Source organism: Drosophila guanche, unplaced genomic scaffold (genome assembly GCF_900245975.1).
Source record: "Drosophila guanche unplaced genomic scaffold, DGUA_6, whole genome shotgun sequence".
Lineage (NCBI taxonomy): Eukaryota > Metazoa > Arthropoda > Insecta > Diptera > Drosophilidae > Drosophila > Drosophila guanche.
The window spans coordinates 1,985,656-2,008,128 of NW_022995750.1; the positions used below are offsets into that span (position 1 = coordinate 1,985,656).

At 44.8% G+C, this 22,473-nt stretch overlaps 9 protein-coding genes across 18 annotated transcripts in view; 5 read left to right on the top strand and 4 right to left on the bottom strand.

Annotated features, from left to right (window-relative positions):
* The window catches only part of LOC117586309 (tropomyosin-2), a 30,758-nt gene extending 27,698 nt beyond the window's left edge, over positions 1-3,060 (bottom strand). For 3 of the 7 annotated variants that reach the window (XM_034276290.1, XM_034276282.1, XM_034276289.1), the window contains exon 1: positions 2,926-3,060. The gene's annotated coding sequence lies outside the window, so the exon portion shown is untranslated. The remainder of the gene's footprint in view (positions 1-2,925) is intronic. The other 4 variants (XM_034276281.1, XM_034276283.1, XM_034276288.1 and 1 more) reach the window with 3 other exon arrangements.
* Positions 3,061-6,743: 3,683 nt separating this feature from the next.
* LOC117586064 (cytochrome c oxidase assembly protein COX16 homolog, mitochondrial) lies at positions 6,744-7,245 on the top strand. The gene is made up of 2 exons (XM_034275912.1): positions 6,744-6,901; positions 6,961-7,245. Exons 1-2 carry the CDS (start codon positions 6,783-6,785, stop codon positions 7,154-7,156), a joined length of 315 nt encoding a protein of 104 aa, XP_034131803.1. The 5' UTR covers positions 6,744-6,782; the 3' UTR covers positions 7,157-7,245.
* A 369-nt stretch (positions 7,246-7,614) lies between these two features.
* Positions 7,615-9,302, top strand: LOC117585982 (nuA4 complex subunit EAF3 homolog). The gene is made up of 4 exons (XM_034275799.1): positions 7,615-7,738; positions 7,797-7,911; positions 7,969-8,084; positions 8,149-9,302. The coding sequence occupies exons 1-4, from the start codon at positions 7,690-7,692 to the stop codon at positions 9,150-9,152; spliced, it is 1,284 nt and encodes a 427-aa protein (XP_034131690.1). The 5' UTR covers positions 7,615-7,689; the 3' UTR covers positions 9,153-9,302.
* Positions 9,224-10,238, bottom strand: LOC117585984 (ribosome biogenesis protein TSR3 homolog). The gene has a single exon (XM_034275802.1). The coding sequence runs from the start codon at positions 10,148-10,150 to the stop codon at positions 9,344-9,346; it is 807 nt and encodes a 268-aa protein (XP_034131693.1). The 5' UTR covers positions 10,151-10,238; the 3' UTR covers positions 9,224-9,343.
* Positions 10,239-10,503: 265 nt separating this feature from the next.
* On the top strand, positions 10,504-15,098 carry LOC117585975 (centrosome-associated zinc finger protein CP190). Of its 3 annotated transcripts, none has more exons than XM_034275789.1 (5): positions 10,504-10,611; positions 11,163-11,677; positions 11,738-12,794; positions 12,868-13,826; positions 13,893-15,098. In XM_034275789.1, the coding sequence occupies exons 2-5, from the start codon at positions 11,276-11,278 to the stop codon at positions 14,976-14,978; spliced, it is 3,504 nt and encodes a 1,167-aa protein (XP_034131680.1). In that variant the 5' UTR covers positions 10,504-10,611; positions 11,163-11,275; the 3' UTR covers positions 14,979-15,098. The 3 variants fall into 3 exon arrangements, with proteins under 3 accessions (XP_034131680.1, XP_034131679.1, XP_034131681.1); XM_034275788.1 differs by having other exon boundaries at positions 10,511-10,663; XM_034275790.1 differs by lacking the exon at positions 10,504-10,611 and adding an exon at positions 10,735-10,977.
* Positions 15,099-15,728: 630 nt separating this feature from the next.
* LOC117585983 (zinc transporter ZIP1) lies at positions 15,729-17,493 on the bottom strand. 2 transcript variants are annotated; one of them, XM_034275801.1, is made up of 5 exons: positions 17,123-17,493; positions 16,786-17,063; positions 16,525-16,720; positions 15,998-16,376; positions 15,729-15,932 (listed from the first exon to the last, which is right to left on the bottom strand). In XM_034275801.1, the coding sequence occupies exons 1-5, from the start codon at positions 17,369-17,371 to the stop codon at positions 15,922-15,924; spliced, it is 1,113 nt and encodes a 370-aa protein (XP_034131692.1). In that variant the 5' UTR covers positions 17,372-17,493; the 3' UTR covers positions 15,729-15,921. The 2 variants fall into 2 exon arrangements, with proteins under 2 accessions (XP_034131692.1, XP_034131691.1); XM_034275800.1 differs by having other exon boundaries at positions 16,525-16,723.
* A 90-nt stretch (positions 17,494-17,583) lies between these two features.
* On the top strand, positions 17,584-19,538 carry LOC117585979. Its single transcript, XM_034275796.1, has one exon. The coding sequence runs from the start codon at positions 17,683-17,685 to the stop codon at positions 19,399-19,401; it is 1,719 nt and encodes a 572-aa protein (XP_034131687.1). The 5' UTR covers positions 17,584-17,682; the 3' UTR covers positions 19,402-19,538.
* On the bottom strand, positions 19,430-20,576 carry LOC117585986 (ATP synthase subunit O, mitochondrial). The gene is made up of 3 exons (XM_034275806.1): positions 20,426-20,576; positions 19,756-20,202; positions 19,430-19,690 (listed from the first exon to the last, which is right to left on the bottom strand). Exons 1-3 carry the CDS (start codon positions 20,453-20,455, stop codon positions 19,535-19,537), a joined length of 633 nt encoding a protein of 210 aa, XP_034131697.1. The 5' UTR covers positions 20,456-20,576; the 3' UTR covers positions 19,430-19,534.
* Positions 20,577-20,591: 15 nt separating this feature from the next.
* LOC117585981 (T-complex protein 1 subunit zeta-like) lies at positions 20,592-22,465 on the top strand. Its single transcript, XM_034275798.1, has 2 exons — positions 20,592-22,308; positions 22,355-22,465. The coding sequence occupies exon 1, from the start codon at positions 20,693-20,695 to the stop codon at positions 22,289-22,291; it is 1,599 nt and encodes a 532-aa protein (XP_034131689.1). The 5' UTR covers positions 20,592-20,692; the 3' UTR covers positions 22,292-22,308; positions 22,355-22,465.
* Positions 22,466-22,473: the final 8 nt, after the last annotated feature.

Genomic DNA, 22,473 nt, shown 5'->3' on the forward strand with positions numbered 1-22,473 from the left:
ATTTATGTACATGGTACATAGCCATAAGAATTTATGATGTGTAATGTTATCTTTTATTTATTTTGATTTAACGTTTGTTTGTTGTGAAGATAATGCAGAATCTTTGGGGATGTTGGTTCCAAATCAATGACTGGAACATGTAAATCGTCTAATTGCAAACTTGAAGATCTTTAAAGGAATTTAAGGGAAGTTTAAGCTGGGATCTATATTCCATTGAACATATATATAGATATTCAACAGAGTTTTACTGCAGTAATATCCTTTATTTATTGCTTTTCTAAATCAGTTTAAACTCAGCAACTCAACTCTCATCATAAACGTTTAACTTTCTGACTTCCTTTATTATATTTTTATTTGTATTCAATTCTTTAATTTTATAAGCTTTTTAATTTCCCCATTAACATATCCCATAATCGTGCCTACCATTATTAACACTCCCTTATGAATCATTATCCCACCCCCCACTCAGTTGGCTTAAACTATTCTTCTGCTCGTGTTTGGCTCTGACTCAGTGTGGACTCAGCTGGTGCCCTGGGGGCTTAACCTCTTCTCTGTCATTCGCACAGTCCACCTCCTCCTTCCACGAACCACTTGACCAACATTTGTCATGGCCTGCACCGAATCCAGGCACGCAGGCAGGCAGCCAGTGCCACTAATTGAGTCAAGTTTTAATTCTTTATTATTGCCTTTATTCTTGATTACATTAATTTATGTTTGTACATTTTTGTTTACATTCCACTGAGCCTCTGAACCTCAGGTTCAACGAAACAACAACAAAAAGAAAGAAAGAAGTAAAAGCAGCCGAAGGAAAACAAAAATTGAATTTAAATTACGAGTAAATTGCAATCGAGGCAAATTTTGTTGTGTTCGTTGAAACACAAATATATGTAAATATGTATGTATATGTAAACGAGTATGTACCATGTGCATATGGTGCATATGGCATCGAATGAGGTGACACATTGAGTTATGTTTGCGTTGATTCAGCGGAATGAATCGCATGGAATCTTAAACCTTTCGGCAATGACATATATTTTGTGTACATAAATGAACCCAAATATTGTACACGAAGAGCGCCATGAAGTTGAAGAAAGTTGTAGAGCTTAAGCCAGGAATACTTCAGATAAAAGCATGGATGCCATTGCATGGTCAATGACTGAAAGCAAGGCATAAACTTAAGACACAAAGCTGTGATGTTGGGATGTTAAATATACTGCCTAAAATGCCTACTGTTTATGCTAAATATGACTGGAATCTTAACAGAACTTGAAAAATAAGTTATCTTACGTAGAATGGAATGCTTAATTAAGGCATTACAAAATTGAGCACTTAAATATAAGAACATTTCTACATCCATATCCCAATTTCTAGATCTCCAGTCCCTTGTTTATCCTAGATCAAGAGTAAGTAAATACAATCAAAATATCTACTCTGTGGGTTAGGAAATATGTTCTTTCACACAAGTATACATATGTACCCAGCCGGATCGTCTAATTATATCCAACTCTCTCGCAATTTTTCTTAAATTCCAAAATATTCATTTGGAAAAAAGTCTTATATTTGTTGTACAGAATACAGAATTCTATGACTTTTGGCTATTTTTAAGTCTCAAACACATGCACAGACTTCGGTATATAGGTCTAATGTATATAGAATCTATATCTAAATCCACACACTGAAAGTTTTCTCTCTCTCTCTCTCTGATTCTGATCACCTCTTTCTCTCTTTCTCTCTGTCTCTCTGTCTCTCCTGTGGCCAGAGAAAATGACTAAAAATAGGAAAACCGAGGAGGCATCTGTTGAATATCCAACGGATATTACTTAATACTACAATAAGTATAGATAAGAGAGATAGAGAGAGAGCGCGAGAAAGAGAGCGCGAATAAGAGCTTTCTGGGGAATTCGTTGCGGATTTTCGCCTACGTTCGCCTCAGATACATTTGGCATCTGTGGCCAGCGGTTGTGTATCGGATTTCATGGATACAACGAATACTGCACAAGAACTAACTGCACGAGGCTCTGAATTTATTTGGATTTGCTTTGAATACCAAAGAAGTAAAGAAAATCATTTTGGCAACCATCAAAAGAATCTCTCCTCTTTTCTTTCGCCTTTGTCTGTCAGTGTCCCAGTGGTTGATCAACCTTCAGTGATTCATTCGAGAAGAGCAGAAAGGCGCCCCTAATCTCTAGGTATTTAGCTAAAGAAATATAAGGAATCTCAGGGATAAAATGAAGAATGGATGAATGGGATGTCGAATATAAACCCAATAATATTCTGATATTATTTATTGACAGCTGATCTGCATTAATTTCTTCAGCAGATTCTCCAGACTCCCCTACAAAAGTTCACTCTCACTCCCATTTCTACCTATGCCAAAGTTTCCCAGAACCCTTAGTCCATCCCAAAGCCACGATCGATGCCCACTGACAATGTTTATGCATATCTCATGCAGTGGGCCCTTCCACTTGGCTTGGTGGAAATGGAAATTCTAGATGCCAAATTGTGGTTAACAGACAAACTTGACAAAGCCCCAGAGAGAATCGTTACTAAAAAAAAGAGGTGCTTAACCTCTATTTGGGTTTTTCTATTCTAACTAAAGAATATTTTGAATATCTTTTTTAGTTCTTTCTGTGCTGTGTCCTCTGTTATGCTTAAATACTTGCGGTTTTTTGCTTTTTTGGTTTGCTAAAGATTTTTCACAGCACTTTGATTTGATTTAAAATTAGTTTGCAGCCAACGAACGTATTTCGATTATATAATTGTTTAAAGTTGATTTTGATCCTTTTCTTTTCGCAGTTCCAACACAGTTTTTAAACGCTATTTTTTGGTTGCACGCTATACGATTTTCTTAATACTTTTTATTATATTTTTTGGATATTTTATTGAAGGTTTTTTTCTGTTGGGGCCTTCCTGTTTTTTACTTACAAAACTTTTATTCGGAGTTATCCGCGACTTGAACGGATTGTGATGTTCAACTGAAAATATTTATTCAATATGTTGACGTTCGATGCCCGCCGTTTGGTCGATCTGCCACCGTTCTGCGCTGGTGTGTGTACGTGTGAGCCACCGCGAGAGAGAGAGAGAATGCTTTTCGGCCAAATAAATGTGCGCGATGCTCGCTCTTGTTGTTACTGTTGTTGCTGTTTGGCTTTGGCTGCTCTTTCGCTTATTTTGGAACTGCATTTCTGCTCTCGTTTGATCACCCACAAAGAGAGCACACGGCACATGGCAGGGCATGGTATGGCATGGCAGAGGGTGTTGGTAAGGCTTGTACACTGTGGGAAAATGGGCGAAAGGGATTGCAGAGAGTATATACAAAAGTTTGGTAGAACTTTCTTGAAGAGAAAAGAGTTTTGGACTTCCTTGGCATGAACTAGTCAAAATATATACTTCATTGGAGCATTCCCTTTTCATATTTAAATAGTTATTATAAAATTTTAGAAATTAATTAGAACTCTATGAACGGGTATAGCCTTGCCCAAATGATTTGCGTAGATATTTTTGAAGTAGTTGCAGTTCTTTTCGCTTGGTGCAGCCGAAAGGCAAACAGCGCAAAATCGTATGTTCTCATACGAGATCGAGAGAAAGAGCAGCACACGTACTACATAAGTATAGGCGGCGCCTGCGCTTTTACTGTTAAACTCTCATTCCTCTCTCTCTCTCTCTCTCTTGCTCTCTCCATCCTTTATGCCGTGCTTTCTTTCACCTGTTCATCGTCTATCTGTGCATGTTCATGTGTTTGTGTATGTGTGTGCAGCCGTATATTCTTCTGACTATTTTGAATATTTCCCCATATTTTCCAAAAAGCTCTCAGTTCGCCCAGTATTTTTGGTTAAATGCAAAATATTTGAGCGAACACATGAGCTGTGTTTGTGTGTGTGTGTCTGAGAAAGTGCTTTAATGTGTGTGCGCGGATCTTTTTGTTTTGCTTTTTGGTTTTTCTCAATGCTATTTATATCTTTCAGTTATTGATATGCCAAAAAAATCTTGTTTCACCTAGCTATAGAGACTACACACCCCATAGGTCTACGGATTATTATTATTTTTTTGTGCCATATAATTTGAATGCTTTTTCGTATAGATTTTTCAACGTCATGTCTACGAACGGGAAACATTTTGCTGGCACATTCATTAATGTCAAAGTACGATTGTACCTTCCCATATTTCAAGCTTGTTTGTTTGTAACTCTCCCAGAAGAAACCCCTCCAAAATATGATTCATGTATCAAGTGGAACGTGGAAATTGCACAAATTTAATTTCCTCCTGATCTCTGAAGATCACTAGCATACATATTTATATGCATACTCGCTTGCTTCTCTTTGTAGATTGCAATTTTAAGCATTGATCACGATTTTGATTGTCTTATTTTTAAAGACAATTTATTCTGCTTTCTTAACAAAGAGAATAAACCATTGAGCAATTGATTTTCACAGATAAAAGCTGTTCCAGAATATGTAAAACTGTTCAATTTTGAATAATATTCGGTTCATACATACATATGTTTGCAAGTTCGAACAATAGATTGCCAATTAATTGCAATTAAGTAAACACGAGTTAGTAATTCTTTAAAAGTAATGCCGTTTTAATCAGCACATTTCAACCAGGAGTCATCGTTGCCCTGTCTATAAACATTGATTGTAATGTAGGATTAATCCTAGTTCAAATTTGATTAAATATACAAAGAAATGTTGTTCTCTAGATTCGAAGAAGTTTCATTTAAATCAAAGTTTATGTATCCCTTCAAAAATTAGCTAGTGCAGTTCATGTTTTTGTCTATTTTGTGATAGTTAATTTTATTTGACATATTCATGGAAACTTTAAGTATGAAGAGTATCAACTTTATACCATAAAGTATTCCTGGGAGTTTAAAGAAATACATTGTTTTTTGCATATAGGAAAAAAAGCTTTCTATTATTTCAACCGATAATCATGATATTTCGCTTAAAGAAATAAAGAATATTACGCACAAATAATTAAAATGATGTTAAATAAACTTTAAAATTTTGTTTTCCAAACTTATTATATAAATCTGCTTAATTGCAAGCAAAACCCTCTATAAATAACACCCAATTAGATGGCAGCATATTTATTTATTCTTTGAATTTCTCTTGGAGAAAATTATGCTGCTGTTTTTTTTTGTGTTGCTCGCACTGAGACTGTTGAAAAGTTTATAATTAAATCCAGCAACACCCACAGAATGACGTAACTGTTTTCATTCAAAACAAAAATGTCTTACATATATTTACGAACCTAAATACATTCGGGGATATACTTGTAGATATTCTATGAGAAAGACCCTTGAGACTACAACGACAACAAGCGAAAATGTGTGAGCAACTTTGCTAAATAAGAAAAAACGAAATCATGGCCACCTGATGCTTGGTGGGGGGTTAGCGGGAGCTGAGGCTGTGTTATGGAAAACAAAAGTTTTCATAATTCCAAAAAAATGTATACCAAATAAAAATATATCTACGAGAGCTCAGCTCAGAGACAAGTGCACAGACAATCTTGTTAGAAAAATCACAACCATATTTGGTGAAAATTGCCTGGAAAAGTGGAAAGACGACTGTGTTGAAGCCATGAGAAGATTGTTTAGTCAGATTGTTGGCTGCGGGATGGATGAATTACAATCTTCTAGCGACTTGAACGCTGTGTGATCTGAGACCAACCCAGTCTCAAGCGGGGCACCATGTGATGACTCAATTGGCGCCGTGTCACACGTCGGGTCGGCTCCTTGTGAATGAACTGGTTGAGCGCTATGGCTGTGGCTACAAAAAGGAAATCTTTGCCCAAAGCCACTTGCCTTGCCTGCCCCCCACTGCCCGGGCGGGGACCGGGACCGGCACCGACTCGGCCAAGGTGAACCAGCGGACCGTTTGGCTCGCCATATCAAATGTCGTGTACGCTGTGAACAACACACAACATTTTGGCGCTCTTCGACATTGTCAGTGTCAATTATTTGAGAACTAAAGAGACACCAGACCTTGAACTTATAGCCTGGTTGGCCATACATATGTAAATGTAAGTGCATGAACAGCGCGCATTAGGCGTGCGCCGGAAAACAATAGAAATTCTATAGAAATTGCTGGCAATTTGGCAAGGAAGGCGTACGCTACTTTTGATTCGCATCCACTTCAAGGGCATCTAATTTTAAGCGACGGTAGCAGCTGCAGATGTTTGCAGCTAATTGAAAGAATGCTTTGTGCAAATGAACCTATGCTATTAATAAGAAAGGGCTGACACAAGAGAACATCCTACATTGCTGATTGATTTCTATTTTAATTTTGAAATAATTGCCAAATTTGTAATTCCGTTACATGTGGACGTCCCTGCTTTAGCCGATATATCGCACAAGCCAGCCCTAGTGCTGACGTATTTTAATATTTATTATTCAAAATAAAGAACACAAGGCTCATTGTCGACAATCAAGAAATTACGTATATTCCATGACTAGAAACGTAAAGTTTTATGCTATTTTTGTTGCTTGACCTTTTTAGTTTTAAACTAAATTTGAAAACATTACAGCCAGGGGAAGTCATGAAAACCAGCTGATCCTGAGGAAAATTGATGGATAAATTGGAACAATTTATAGTTTTAGCGCTGAGAATCTTAAGTAGCTAGTAATGTTAAATAGAACATCAAGTCGAGGAAAATGATTTAAGATTTACTTTTATTTACAGTATATTTCGAAAATGAAAGGGTATATTTCGGTATATTTCCGAGGGTCTTTCGGTATATCTTATCGATAATTCCGCGGTCACACAAAATAACATAACAAAATAATGTCGTTCAGTGATAAACTAAAACACTATAGTAAACGAAAATCGTTTAAATACGGCGTGCCTTTCCTCATCATGATGGTAGCCGGCTCCTTTGGACTGCAACAGTTTTCCAACCTAAGGTAAGAGCAGTCAGAAAACTCAAAGGAAATAGCAGCTTATTGGTGTGACATTATTGCAGATATCAGTACTCCAAGAAGCAACCGGTGACACCCGACGAGATGAAAAAGTACGGCGTGAGCATGAAGAAACGTCAAGAAGTAACGCTGGAAACAGAGTACGACAAAGTAAAGACCGTGAACATAGATGAATGGGAAAACAAACGCGGTCCACGTCCATGGGAGGAGGAGGGATTGTCATCGCCGGCCAAACATTAGCTATTGCATAGTGTAGGCATAAGCACACGTTAATACAGACTGTTTGTTATATATATTTATAAATAAATAGATAACTTATCACATTTTCACATATGTTTTGTAACCATCAATCATCGATAGCGATCGGATGTAATCGAAGGGAGGCGATACCATCGGAAATATATTGTTGATGCGTAGTTGCTGTGTACTTACAATGTAAAAAATAAGCTACATTTTTCCACCTCCTTTGTGCAAACCGTTGCATATCTATATAATCCAATAAAAAAATAGCAATTACAATTAAATGTACAACATCGATTCATCAATCGAATAAAATTATATGTTTAGTGGTGAGAGTCCTGACTTTCTAGTACAACTTAATCGAATATTAAATTTGAGGAATATGATTTGCATCGGTATTTTTTATGAATTATTTGGTTTATTTGGGTATACCTTTGACGGTCAGTCGGTATATATGATCGATAAATCCGCTGTCACTCTCATCACTAGGTTTTTTCTTGTTTTTACAATAAAAAATAATAAAACCCGCTAAAATGGAAATCGTAGGATCTGCAGCAGATGCAGCCTCTATGTTTGCTGATGGTAAGCTATTAACTTTAATCCATTCGTACATTTGATTAAACACATTCGCATCTTGCAGGGGAACGCGTGCTGTGTTTCCACGGCCCGCTAATTTACGAAGCCAAGGTTCTCAAAACAAAACCTGATGCGACGCCGGTTGAATACTACATCCACTATGCTGGCTGGAGCAAAAAGTATGTTATTCCATGCCATATAAAGTATATATAAAGACTTTCCATGTCCGCTTACAGCTGGGACGAATGGGTGCCCGAGAGCCGTGTGCTGAAATACAATGATGACAATGTACAGCGACAAAAGGAACAGGCGCGGTTATGCGGCGAGCGCTCGAAGAAGGACAACAAGAAGGGTAAGTGAAACCTTACGCTTGTGGTCGTCGTTCTTGCTGACGTCTGTCTTACTTGGTTCTAAAGGCAGCGCCAAGGCCAAAAAAATGGAACAAGTGGGAAACGATTCCCGAGCTTCTACACCCTCCAAGGAGGGAAATACATCTCTGCCGTTGGTGGTCAGTACGCCCACTTCTAGCATGGGACCAATGTCAAAATCGGATAGTGGCAGCAACAGCAGCATAACCCCCAATAGCATTAGCGCAAATACCTCAACCAGTCGTGCCAATCGCAAGTCAACACATAGTGCAATAGTGTCGGCACGTCCCGGCACTCCAAACGAAAAGAAGGAAGATGCATCATCAGCGGAGATCACAGAGGAAGACGGTGCCGCAGCGGTGCCACCCAAAAAGAAAAGGATCAGCGAACAGCGTCCATCGTTGAGCGGCAGTGATACGACAGCATCTGCGGAGAAGCAGGGAACACCAGCAGCTCCAACTCCGACGCCAACTACACCCACGCCGCCATCGGAGCCGGCACCGTGTGTCGAAAGCGAAGAGAGCTTTACCAACAAGTTGGAAGTTAAAATCAAAATACCTGATGAGCTGAAGCATTACCTGACCGACGACTGGTATGCGGTGGTGCGCGAGCACAAGCTGCTGGAGCTGCCCGCTAAGGTGACGATCCAGGAGATCGCTGAACAGTATTTGGCATACAAGAAGTCCGTTAAGTCGACCAGTGCCAGCAAGGAGGTGGCCATCAACGATGTACTCGAGGGCATTGTGGAGTACTTCAATGTCATGCTGGGCTCCCAGCTGCTGTACAAATTTGAGCGTACACAGTACGCAGATGTGATGCAAAAGCATCCGGAAACCCCATTGTCTGATCTCTATGGTTCCTTTCACTTGCTGCGCCTCTTTGTGCGACTGGGCTCGATGCTGACATACTCGGCGCTGGATCAGCAGGCCATGCAGAACCTCATCGTGCATCTGCAGGATTTTCTCAAGTTTCTAGTGAAGAACAGCGCTCTATACTTCAGCATGAACAACTTTGTAAACGTTGACCCCGAGTATGTGCGCAATGCACAGTAAACTGTTGTCCCCCAGAATGCTTGATACTCTTTGACTTGATGGAAGAATTGTAAATGAATATTTCATCCAAATAGTTTGTAATAGTTTGAGAATTGCTCTCCACAACTGGTTTGTAAAATAATAAAAAAAAAGAAAACAGAGTTTTGTAATGGTTTTTTGATAATAAAACATCATAGAGAACCTTGTAAAGATTAGCTTTTGGTGTTTGTTTCCCCCTCTTCTTCTGCTGCCTCATCCTCGCTGGCACTGCTGCTGCTGCTGGTGGGATAAAAGTCACGCAAGTCCCTCGGCTTATTGCGCTCCTTCTGCTCCGTCTCCAAGTATTCGTTTTGCACCTTGAGTATGTCATCGCTGCCCGTGCAAGCAGCATACGCATTGAGCAGCTTGTCGTTTAGCTCCAGAAAGGCATGGCCCCAGGAGAACTTGCCCATGAACCAGCGTGCCTCTTCCGTGAAACCGCATATGTATAGTGTGGCAGCTATAGCCTCGACGCAGCTCAGCTTGCAGGGCTTCCCGTAGTTGATGGGATTGGCGGCCACAAGAAAGGGCAGAAGACGGGGGTGTGGGCTACGCATGCGACTGAAGGGTGTCTCATCCAGTTTAGCCCAAGAGCAGTCAATCACGGCCACGCCGGAAGCAGCTACAATCTCACGATCCAGTGGACTGACGCACAACTGGCCAACAGGTGACAGAACGAGACCGGGAAACTTTTGTCCCAGGCGCAGATTCGAAATCAGTCCCAAGCGTGCCAGCTTTCTGCCAGAGCATTTCTTTGGATCACAGTGATTGAGGTCCCACATGGCAACCGAAAAGTCCGGTGGGTGGCCAAGATCATCCTGACCCGCACCCGACGAGGAGTCGGAATCATCGGTACTGTCGCTATCGCTTTTGGTCAACTCATTTTCCTGCTGGGCAAAGTTGCGCTCACAGTTGTGATTTGATTTCACATTGCGGTAGGGGCCGCCACGCTTCCCTCTACCCTTGTTCCGGCCAGACATTATCTACAGTTTCGTTAGTAACTATTATTTAAAAACAAAAATTCAGCATCTCGTGGCTGAAGCGCTGCCAACCTGGTTTGTTTTCGTTATTTTGATTTCAGTGTAAGGTGACGCAGCGCAGATCTTACTGTGATGTCATGTGAAAACAATTACCTATGGTGGAATAATTTAATTCTTCACCTGATACACAAGATACACCAACTAAAATAATAGAGCTGTATAATATTTTTACAAATACAGATCAAACATAATTGAATTCATTGTAATCTCTTTGTGCATACCCCACGCACTTGCGTCACCTCTTCAATATCAGACCACCACGATGTCACGAAATCATCGCATACTCATCGATACCTGCAGTTTTCAACCCTGCAAGAAAAGAATATGGCCGCCTGCTTCGGTTGTTCTCTCTGAAAAAATTAGAATTTGTCCGGCAAAAAAAGAGTTCAATACGAATTAATGTATGTATTAAGAACTTAAATGACCAAAAACAAATCAATTGCAAAGACAAAGGTATTGTTTTGAAAGCTTGTTATATACTATGAGATAGCATTAGAAAAAGTGAAATTTTGTGCTTATTAACGCAGTGTTGTGTGAAATGAGAAGGCGCCAAATCAGAATAAATAAAAGTATCAACGGAAGACGTGCAAAGTATATCAACTCGTGTGGGTTTCAATAATTTATTGAGTGAAACGGCAATAATAAGAAAAAATACCTTGCGACGCGCACATTACACACACTCACACGTAAATAGACACACGTACATCTATCGATATCCGAGTTGCATTGCACGCCGTGGCGGCAGCGCCAAAGAGAGCACCGAAAGTGTATGTTTGTTGAAAATCAATTGACGCCCGCCTTGGCTGCTCTTCAAAGTTACACATATCTGAACATTGCAAGCTTAACCAAGTTATTAATTGTTTTTGTGTTGCTTCTTTTTATTCTACTGTTGGCACCAACGTGGCCGCGTGTCCTAATATAAAAATTCCTTACCCTTGGTCCGGGAGTACAGTTGCGCCAACAGCCAGCTAGAGCAACAAATCAACGGGGAGGGCGCGCGCGTTCCATTTAACGAGAAAAACAATACTTGCCAAGGATAGCAACGTTGAGAAGAACGCAGCCAAAATGGGTGAAGTGAAATCGGTCAAAGTGGACAACTGGGGAGTCTTCTTCCTGCAAAAGCTGCAGAATTTCTTCAACAAAACGGACTACTGCGACCTAACGCTGCAGTTTCGCGACAATTCACAATTAAAAGTGCATCGCCTGGTGCTGAGCGCTTGCACCGACTATTTCAATGTACTGGAACAAAATTGCGAAATAGTCGACGATGCTCTCATCATGCCCAACGAGTTCCAGGCGGATGTGGTGGTGCCCATTGTCAACTTTATGTACACGGGCACCCTGGAGTTTGAGTTGAAAATGTATGGCAAGCTGCTGCGCACCGCCAAGGAGATGAACATGACAGTGCTGCTGAAGCTATTAGAGGCACATCGTCGCACCATGGAGAATGTGAACCGCCAGCAGAGGGTAAGTGCTGCTTGCATCCTAATCCATAATCCTGGACTAATTTGTATTCCTCCATTTTAGCCTCCCAGTCCGAAGGGCATAAGACGCCGCACAGTGGGTCCAGCCACCAATGCGGGCAGTCCCCAGCAGCGGGTAACTGTGCAGAGCCAGCCAAGCCGCCTTGTCAGCAACACAGTTGTGGGAGCAGCCACCGGAGGCGCAGCCACATTGAGACCAAATATCCAGCGTGCGACCATAGGCAATACGATGATACGCACGACGACAAGCAACAAACAAGAGCCCACCTCTCCCTTTGAGCAGCTGCGCAAGGGATATAACAACAACAAGCGGCCGGCACAGACCAGTCTACTGTCGCCGCCTTCCAAGAAGCCCAGCCTAGAAGAGGTCAAGGAGTTTGCCGAACAGCAGCGGATGCGTAAGCAAATTGCGGCCGAATATGGTGACAATGATCCGGAATACGACGGTGGCATGCTGTATGATGATGTGCATGCTGACGACGATGATGACGATATGCCACCGCAGCCATCAACGTCAAGGCAAAATCAGCCGGCAACTCCACAGAAGAGCACACAGACTCAGCTGGAGCATGGCACAACGACCATAATTCTCAAACAGGACTCGCCCAGCCAAACGCCGACGATCATTGTGAAGGATTCATCGAATGCCAAGCTCAATCACACCAAAATCATTGCCGAAGTGTTGAGACAGTATCCGCATATTGTCAAGGGCCACAAGAACATCAAGCTAAAGATTATGCCCAATAACACGCAAACCAGCAGTCCCGCCGAGAAGGCAGCCGCTTCACCTGTGAAGCGTTGTGCGACAGCAGCAACAGCGACACCTCAGTCCGCAACGACATCAACGGGACCCGCATCGCCGCACAAGAAGTTGCATGTTTCCTTCAAAGCGGACAAATCCACGCCGTTGATAACGTCACAGCAGAAGGCAACAACCACACAGCAAAAGCCATCTGCAGTTGCGCAGTCCACCGCCCCAGCGCAGACATCAGCAGCAGCGACAACAGCCAGCTCCGCGGCAACGGCATCGGCTCAGAAGCGTCGAATCGACAGCAAGACGATGCACACTTTGATCGCCCAGGGAGCTGAGAATACCACCGGTAAGCAGAATGTTTTGTTAATCAGAACCCCACAGCATTTTGCTAATAAATATTCATTTGAATTTACCAACAGGTCCCTGGCTGTGTCTGCGGTGCGGTGTGAATGGACGACCCATTAGCATTCCATCGTACAGGGGCTTCAGACGGCATCTCATCAACACGCACAAGGAGACAATTGACCCGTCGCTGTGCGAGCATTGCGGCTGGCGATCGGGCAACAATCGGGAATTGCATTTCCACATGTACATCGAGCATCAAATCAAATCGCAGCTGTACACATTCGCCGAGTGCGCACTCTGCGATCAGACATTCTTGACCAAGCCCGATCTCGAGGCCCACATCAATGAGGCACACACCGATGACAACAAGCAGCAGTGCATCTACTGCAACAAGGTCTTTGAGCAGGAGCTGCAGCTTTACAAGCACATGAAGGGCTACCACAAGGCCCAGGCCCTGGAGGATGGCATCATTGATGAGACAGATGAGGAGTACCAAGGCTCACAGGACGAGGAAGATGAGGAAGCTGAGGAGGAGCAAGAGCCAGAGGGCAAGGTTCGCATACTCTCAAACATTAGTTTGCCTGCCAACAGTGCCATAGCAGCGCAGCGGGCCAGCGCTGAGGAACAACAGCAGCATCAGGAAGAGGAGGAGGAGCTGGAACAGCCGCAGGAGGTGAAGTTCGTTGGAGCCGATGGCAATGAGGTGGAGCTCACAGACGAACAGCGGAAGGAGATCCTCTCGCAGCTCAATCAACAGCAAGCAGGCGCGGCCGCTGGCGGTGTGGTAATGGTGCTCAGCGAGCCCGAGGCCGAAATTGCCAAGCAAGAGGGCGATGTCAAATCCTTGGCCGGCACCGAAGAGGAATACGATGACAGCCAGATCTACAGCGAACTGGGCGCCGCCGATTCGGTGGAGAGCGGCAAGAAGAGCGAGACCGGCACCAGTGCGGCCGATGAGAGCAAAGAGTCGGCTGACAATTTGGAATGGGCCGAGAATCTAATTGCCGAATCCGAGGAACAGAACAGCAAAGAGGTACGTGCTTTCCCCTCCAATTCCAAGAGGAATCTTGAGTTTAAATGTACAATTTTTCCGTTGCAGAAACCAGAGAAACCTCGCGATGACATTAGTGAAAAACTAAAAGAGTTGACGGGCGATTGGACCGAAGACGAGAACGAGGATGAAATTATGGAAATGGAGAAGTCTGCGAGCACAGAGATTGTCGCCAAGCAGCAGCCCAAGAAAACAGAGGAAGCCCAGCAAGTGGCCGAGGAAAGCAATGTTGTCGAAGAGCCGGAGGAGGAAGAGGATGATATTGATTTGGCTCTACAATCCATGCACAAGGGCAACGACGAGTCGACATCAAAGACCAGAAGTGCGGCCGACCAGCCAGCTGCAGCCGGCAGTGGTGCCGAGGATGTAGTCAGTGCGGAAGAGGTCCCGACCACAGGTACAACAACTAAACAGGATGAAAAAATGGATGTGGATACGGATGCGACCGAGGAGGTAACTACACCAGCTGCTGATGCTGCTGCTGCCATAACAAAAATCAAGCGAGAGCATGAAGAGGATGAGGAATTCATCAAGGAAGATGCCACAGAGGCAGATGTTTCCATGCCAGATGCGGAAGTCGATTCCAATTCTGCCATTGCTGCCGATACCGAGGAGCATTTGGAGGAGGTTGAGGAGGACCAGGAGCATTTGGGGACGGACAATATGCGCAAGGAGTTGCTGGATGAATTAATCGCCCAAGCCGAGTCGCCCGAAGATGATGAAAAGAGGAGTACTCCCCTGGAGGCGATAGAAGCAACGGAAGCCGCAGCGACACCATCAGCTATCTCAGACAGTACTGAGACGGATGCAGATCTGGTGCCTGCCACCCAGCTACCTGCCAGTCAGACAGAGATTATTGAGGAGGAAGCAGAAAAGCCAGCTGAGAATAACAATGATGGGAAGACGACAGTAGCAGTAGCAGCAGTAGCAAAGGAAGCAAACGTTGAGGACAAACCAACAAACAGCAGCATCGTTACAGCTGCCGCTACTGATAAGACTACGACATCGTCGGTCGTTGAGGTGGAGGAGGCGGCTAGTGCGGATAAGGTAAAGAGTCTCATTAGCGAATGGGCCGATGATGATGAAGATGAGGATGAGAATGGGGTTACTGCTGCGGCAAAGGCGGAACTATAATTACTAGATTTATTTATGTTTTAAGTTGCGATTATCCACTGTCGTCGGAAACCTATATGAAGTCCACAAGAATTTTCGGTTTCGATTGTAAATTAAATTTGTTAAATAAGGAAATGAGAATGAGAAGAGCGCACGCATACACATACACATAAACACTATACACAAAGATATGTGTAAGATCTAATCTGCAAGTCTCACGTAAATATAAATATAAATCCCCAACAACCCATCCCCCCCCCCCCCCCCCCCCCCCCCCCCCCCCCCTTCCTTCTTAGACCCCTCATCTATCTATCAACAAATCAGCATTAATCAGAGATGAGATACAGAGATACCCCGCCCGATTTTGCAACTTTTCAATCATGTTTCTTTACCAGTCCAAACCGACATAAATCACCTTTAGATAAACCCTTTATAAATATATACATACACACGCGTATAGAGATATATACATACCTATAGTTACATATAGATGTTGTTTTAATTGGTTTAAAACATAAACAATTATAATTGCAGATTATTATTGCAATGAATGATAATTGTTTTTGATGATCAATCGATTTAGTAGTAGGTATGAAAACAGAAGAAACAAGTAAAAATAAACCAAGAATAATGACAGATTTTTTGATTACCAATTTAGGATTTAAGGTTTAACATTATAGCAGAAAAACAACAACAAAAACACGAACCCACACAGATCGGATACATTGGAGAAAAGAAAAATATAAATTAGAAAAAAAGAAAATGGGTAAATTTCATTTAGATTTGATTTGCAGATACAAATTCACTTTATTCTATAACAAAGATTCATCCAACGTGCATGGTATATACACATACACATAGAGAGATATAAAACATTTAACAATGAGCTGCCAATTAAAAATAACCTCTTACGTTTAAAGAAAAGAACACAGCGCAAAAAGTCATCCCTCTCGAACAGAGCTACTTATTCCTCATCTGAAATAGAGTTTTTGGAGATTAAGAAGTGGACCCATAGAGACAGCCTACGCTGCGGTACGCACCAGAAAGATAAAAGTTTATAATGCACATGGTGGCAAAGCCAGCAACTACTGTCGCGAATTGCGCAAAGCCCGCCCAGCGTCGCGTTGGGTGCGAGTGCCAGCGCGCCTTCTCTCGTGGTATCACTTCACAGACGGTGACATAGAAGAGTGTGCCGCCGGCCAGCGCCTGAACAATGGGCAACGTTTTCGACGACCATTCGGCGGGCACGTCCACGATAAGCATGCCCAGGCCAATGCCGCAGACGGCACCCAAAGCAAATACCAAAATGCCCACGAATTGGGAGCGCAAAGTGGTTTGAGGATTGGAGCGAAACTCTAGGCCCAGGCAGAAGCCCATCACGAATTTGTGGCAGGCCACAGCGCCAAGAAGAAATAGAACCTGCAAAGAAGAAACAAAGAATATGAGAGGGTGGACTGGGCACCGGCTTATCTAACTAGATTAAATCGTGCGAAGCTTCTAATATTTGCTAAAGATTGCGCCCTCTGTCTGTGCCGAAAACTATGTCAAGAGCAGAATATTAACATACCTTTGTGGCTGAGTTTTGTACACCAATCGCCAGTCCCTCAATGGCCGAGTGCAGCGACAAGGCAACAAAGAGCCCCAGAGTGCCGGTCATGGACTGGGCACATGGTTCCGTGTGACTTGTATGACATATGCGGGCATTTGCATCCTCTACGCTGGCATCATCACAGGCGGAAGAAAAGCCGTGATTGTGATCATGGCTGCTGCATATAGAAAAGCAATCAATTAGGGTTGACAGAGAGAGAGGGAACTGTAATCGATTTACTTTTCGCTGTGATGGGAATGCGAGTGTGACGTAGAAGACTGTGCTGATAGCAAGGGCGCACGTTCACCCGTTGCGCCATATCCATTGTGGTCCCTGTCTGGGTCAACTTGGGCATGCGAGGAGGGTTGAGGTTCACGTTCATGTTCAAGGCCGTGAGTGTGCGTATGCTGAATGGCCTCGCCAAAGAAATAGTGTATAAACTCGTCAATGAAGTAGATTATGAAGAAACCACTGCACATGGCCACCTCAGCGAATTTCGAATTCATTTGCTCGCGCACCTGTGGATGGATAATCAAATAACATTCCAGGTAACCCAAAACCAAAGAAACCATCATACCTCGGGCAGAATATGAACCAATGCTGTGGCCAGCAATATGCCCGCTCCAAAGCATAGCAGCAGCGATGTAGTCAGTGGGAATCGCCTCCTGTTGCGCTCCGATATAATGGCGGGAAGCATGCCAGAGAGGAAGCTGCCCAGGCCAAGTACCAGCATAGCCAGGACCTTCTCCCATTCCCCGCGATTCGTGGCGTCCATACTGCTGTTCGGTGTGTTAACCACATCCATAGTTCCAGTTGCTAAACTCATTGTTCAGCTGGCAGGCTTAGTCATCAAAACTGGGGCAGCTGTGCACACAAAAGTTCGTTGCATTTACTATTTTTAAACGAAACAGAAAGAAACACAGCTGCGGTGCAGCTGCAAAAACCGATGAAGAGTTATCGGTAAATGCAACGCTGGGATGCGCTGGGGAAACGCGTTTTAAAATCCCACAGAAAAGCACCGAAAAAGTCATGGAGAATACTGTCTCGATAACATCGATCAAATATGTAACATAGAAATTCAAAATTCAACTGTTTGCCGATTCTTGTCCCATTCTTCCCGTTTTTTGTAAATTTGAAATGGCCCGTCGTTGTATCGTCTGTGGCGAGAAGCCAGTTGGACACTTCATCTATCCACACACCATGGCAGAGGCGCAAAAATGGTTGAATTTGGCGCACCTTGATTCGTACAAACTGGAAGTGGCGACATTTCACCAATGTGCATGTGTTTGCGCCATTCACTTGAAAGGATTTAAGGAAGAGCCGCCTGTCCAAAGGCAGAAATCTGGCACTGATGATCAACGGCGTCGCTCAAGTGTCAGGTCATCTGATAAACGTGGCAGCGATCCATCAAGCACATGGCCAAGCGCCACCCATCCAACGGAAATGAATCTGAATCAAAATATGTCCAGTACAAGGCGACAATCTGGCAGCAGTTATACTCAACATTGCTGGCGTGGTCTTTGTCATTTTATCAACAACAATCGACAGCAAGAGGCGCGAGGATATACCGAAACAGTAAGCCCTCAATACTGTCCAAGCAGGCAACAGCAGCAGCAGCAGCATCAATCGATGTGCCCGGCAGCAGGCACTGAATCTTGCATGTCCCACTGCACGTCATGTCCACAAGGGGGCCATTATCGATTGAGTCAGATGCCTAGGTGTCATGAATGCAGCTCCCACGCCCTAACGATGAAGAGCAACAGCAGAGAAGATCAAAGTCAACAAACGGACCAACAGCCGGTGCAGCAATGCACAGTGCAGCAGCAACAGCGGCATCAAACCGCTGAAGGCATTTATCTCACCTTAAATAATGCACTCGGCCAGCAGCAGCAAGCGCGAAAATATAGCAAAGGACTTGCGTCACAGTCAAAGAAGTCTGGACAACAGCAAACCGAGAAGCCCAAACATCTGTGCTGTCAGGCATGCAAAACGAAGGATCAGGAGGTTCAGTATGCCTGGCCAGTGTCCAAGTCATCACTGGGAACCCCGCCAATGAACGCATGCGGTTTACCAGGCAAGATGCCATTCTCTACACCCTCCGCCAATGCCATTGCGTATCCAACGAAGGGGCCACTTTCTGGTCAGCGTACAACTCCGCCTACAAAGTTCACTAATGTGACTGGCATGGCGGAGGAGCAACAGCCGTCTCCTGGCATAAACAGCAAAACGAACACCGTGAATGTCCTTATCATGGCTGGTGCGCCGAAAGAGAGCTGTGATGAGGCATACATCTGTCCGGACTCCTTTCAGCCATCGCCGCTCAGAGAGATTCGGTTGCTGCAGTCGGATCTAACGGATGGCAATGAGAGAGCAGATTTCCCAGACTTGGATCATCCCAACTATAGAGTGTGCCGAGCTTCCACCAACGATTCGGATGCCAATTTCCAAGGCGGGGAACAAGACGAGAACTGCGCCGACGTCCTGGTCCTTGACAAGGGCACAGGCTGTGAGAAGTGTCCAAACATATGCACCTGTGGCAAGACAAACGAAAATGGTGACAACTGCGGTCAATGGAATGCCGAAGCTCTGGGACAGTTGCAGCAGGTTCAAGCCCCGGCAGAAGGCATCAACTGGTTCGAAACACCGGCTACATCGAATGGCACAAGGGCTGTTGAACTGCAGAGGGCACGCATCAAGGAGCTGTACTCATTGCTGGCACAACAAAACGAGCTGCAGCAATCCATTCAGGCCAAGATGGACGAGTTGCAGCGCACCGAAGATGAGCAACGGCGGCCATCTGTCAGTGGAAATGAAACACCGAGCAAAGGCACACAGACCACCAGAAGATCTCAATAATGAGTGGGTGGGGAACGCCTTTTCTTGATGGATTTTGGGTGGTGAAGAGTGGTTTATTCGCAAATACCGAATGAAGCATTCCATTCCAAACATTCGGTTTGTGGCATTTAATCAAGAGCTAATCCTTACAGGCCTAGGCAGCGGTCTGAATGACATCTGTGTAGAGCTTCACCTTGGTGGCAATGCTCATGTCGACGTACTTGTCGCCGATGGAAACAATCAAGCCACCAATAATGCTGGGATCCACACGGGAGGTGATCTTCAGCGACTGGTTGCCCTTCAAGAAAGCCTGTAAAAAGCAAAAAAACACATCAAATAAAGAGACATGGCTAGACAGCACAAAGCGACTCGTACCTTGAGTGCACCCTCCAACTGCTTATTCTGGGACGAGTCCAGAGGCTTGGCAGTGATCACTTCGCAGACAACCTCACCACGGTGGGCGGCCATGATGGTCCTGAAGGCGGTGATGACGTTATCGAGCTTCTTCAAGCGACCATTGTCGGCCAGCAGACCCAGCAAGTTGGCAGTGGCCGGGGCAAAGCTAAGCTTGGCGGATGCCTCCTTCAGGGCAACGCCCATGACCTTCCTGTTGATGATCGGGCTGGTCACGCTCTCGCGCAGTTTCTTATCGGTCTTGATGGTCGCCTGCAGCGCAATCAGATCCTTCTCCACCTGATCTAACTGGCTCAACTTGGTCGCAGCCGAGTACAAGGCTGTGGCATAGCGGCCCTCCAGACCGAACAACTGAACTGGAGGCTTCACCGCCTTGGTGGCACCAGCGGCAGAGCTGAGTGCACGGCTCTGCGGAAATTTCAAGTGAACATCATTAATGTTGTTTGAATTGTAAAAAAACGAACGAGAGTTGGTTCATTTTTGCGAATTACATAACCAACAAATACGCGTTAGATAATTATTGGTTCGGCGACAGGCCTTTTCTCGCATATTTAACACACTCTGCCACTCCATTGCCCCCGGCTGGCATAGAGGAAAGCTGCTTTTATTTAATTACATGCACAAAACCTACCAAAATTGCCAATTTGTTAATGGAGGCCATCGTTTTATTCCAAAGAATTTTTCAGCTAAAATCGCAGCTGAGACAAACAGGGTTACTTTGATAATACGGACTTTCGATACACGAGCCAGAGTTGCACAGCGCCGATAATAAAAACGATAGCTGCTAACACTTACGGCGGGCGTAAGGTCATACTGTTCAAATTTTCGTGAAGTCAGACAGAAGCACGATTTTTTTCAAGCTCAGTTTCCATTTTGTAAAAGTTTTCATTCGTAAGAAATGGCTTCGATTAGCTTGCTAAATCCCAGGGCCGAAATTGCACGTGCCGCCCATGCACTGGCCATTAACATCAGCGCCGCCAAAGGTCTGCAGGATGTGATGCGCACCAATTTGGGGCCGAAAGGAACTGTGAAAATGTTGGTCTCTGGTGCCGGCGACATCAAGATCACCAAGGACGGCAATGTGCTGCTGCATGAGATGCAAATCCAGCATCCAACTGCATCGATGATTGCCAGGGCCAGCACCGCCCAGGACGATTCCACTGGCGATGGCACCACCACCACGGTGATGCTGATTGGAGAGCTGCTCAAGCAGGCCGACATCTACTTGTCGGAGGGACTGCATCCTCGCATCATGGCCGATGGCTTTGGCAAGGCTCGCGATAAGGCACTGGAGGTACTCGAGAAATGCAAAGTTCCGGTGGAAATCAACAAAAAAAATCTGATGGAGGTGGCCAACACCAGTCTGAAGACCAAGGTGCATCCGGTGCTGGCCGATCTGCTAACCGAGGTATGTGTGGACGCCATATTGACTATTGCGAATGGGACCGACAAACCCATTGATCTGCACATGGTGGAGCTGATGGAGATGCAGCACAAGACGGCCACCGATACGCAGCTGGTGCGTGGTCTGGTCCTGGACCATGGCGGCCGCCATCCGGAGATGCCCAAGCGTTTGGAGAATGTCTACATACTCACTGCCAATGTCTCGCTGGAGTACGAGAAGGCTGAGGTCAATTCTGGCTTCTTCTACAAAACAGCCGAGGAGCGCGAAGCTTTTGTCCTTGCTGAGCGCGAGTTCATTGATCAGCGTGTGAAGAAGGTAATCGATCTGAAGCGTTCGCTGTGCGATGGCACAGACAAGTCATTCGTGCTGATTAACCAGAAGGGAATAGATCCCCTTTCGCTGGATGCCTTGGCCAAGGAGGGCATTCTGGCTCTGCGTCGCGCCAAGCGCCGCAACATGGAGCGTTTGGCTCTGGCCTGCGGCGGTACCGCTCTGAACACCTTTGAGGATCTGCAGGAGGAGCATCTCGGCTATGCGGGTGTCGTGTACGAGCATGTGCTGGGCGAGAACAAGTACACCTTAGTGGAGGACTGCAAGCATCCACTTTCGGTCACCATTCTGATTAAGGGGCCCAATAAGCACACCATTCTGCAGATCAAGGATGCCATTCGCGACGGTCTGCGCTCCATCAACAATACAATTGACGACAAGGCTCTGATTCCCGGCGCTGGCGCCTTTGAGGTGCGCGCCTACAACGAACTTTTGGTCTACAAGGACACCATCAAGGGCAAGGGTCGCCTAGCCGTGCAGGCCTTTGCTGATGCCCTGCTGGTCATACCCAAGTCGCTGGCCATTAACAGCGGCTACGATGCCCAGGACACAATGTTGAAGCTAGTCACCGAGGATCGTTTGACCACGGACCTAGTTGGCCTCGATTTGGCCACCGGTGAGCCCATGAAGCCTGTCGATATGGGCATCTATGACAACTACATTGTCAAGAAGCAGATCCTCAACTCGTGCTCAATTATAGCCAGTAATTTGCTGCTCGTCGACGAGGTAATGCGTGCCGGCTTGACCAGCCTCAAGGGTTAGGTTTAGGCCTTACCAACCTCAAGGGTTGACCAGCCTCAAGGGTTAGGTTTAGGCCTTACCAACCCATAAGTATATCTTAACCAAAATACAACTAATGTTCACTTAATATAAACCTTAATGGTTTAAAAAGAAATTAAAGCTATGCTTTCAAGTCCACTCTGTTAAGAGATTCCACGTCTTTT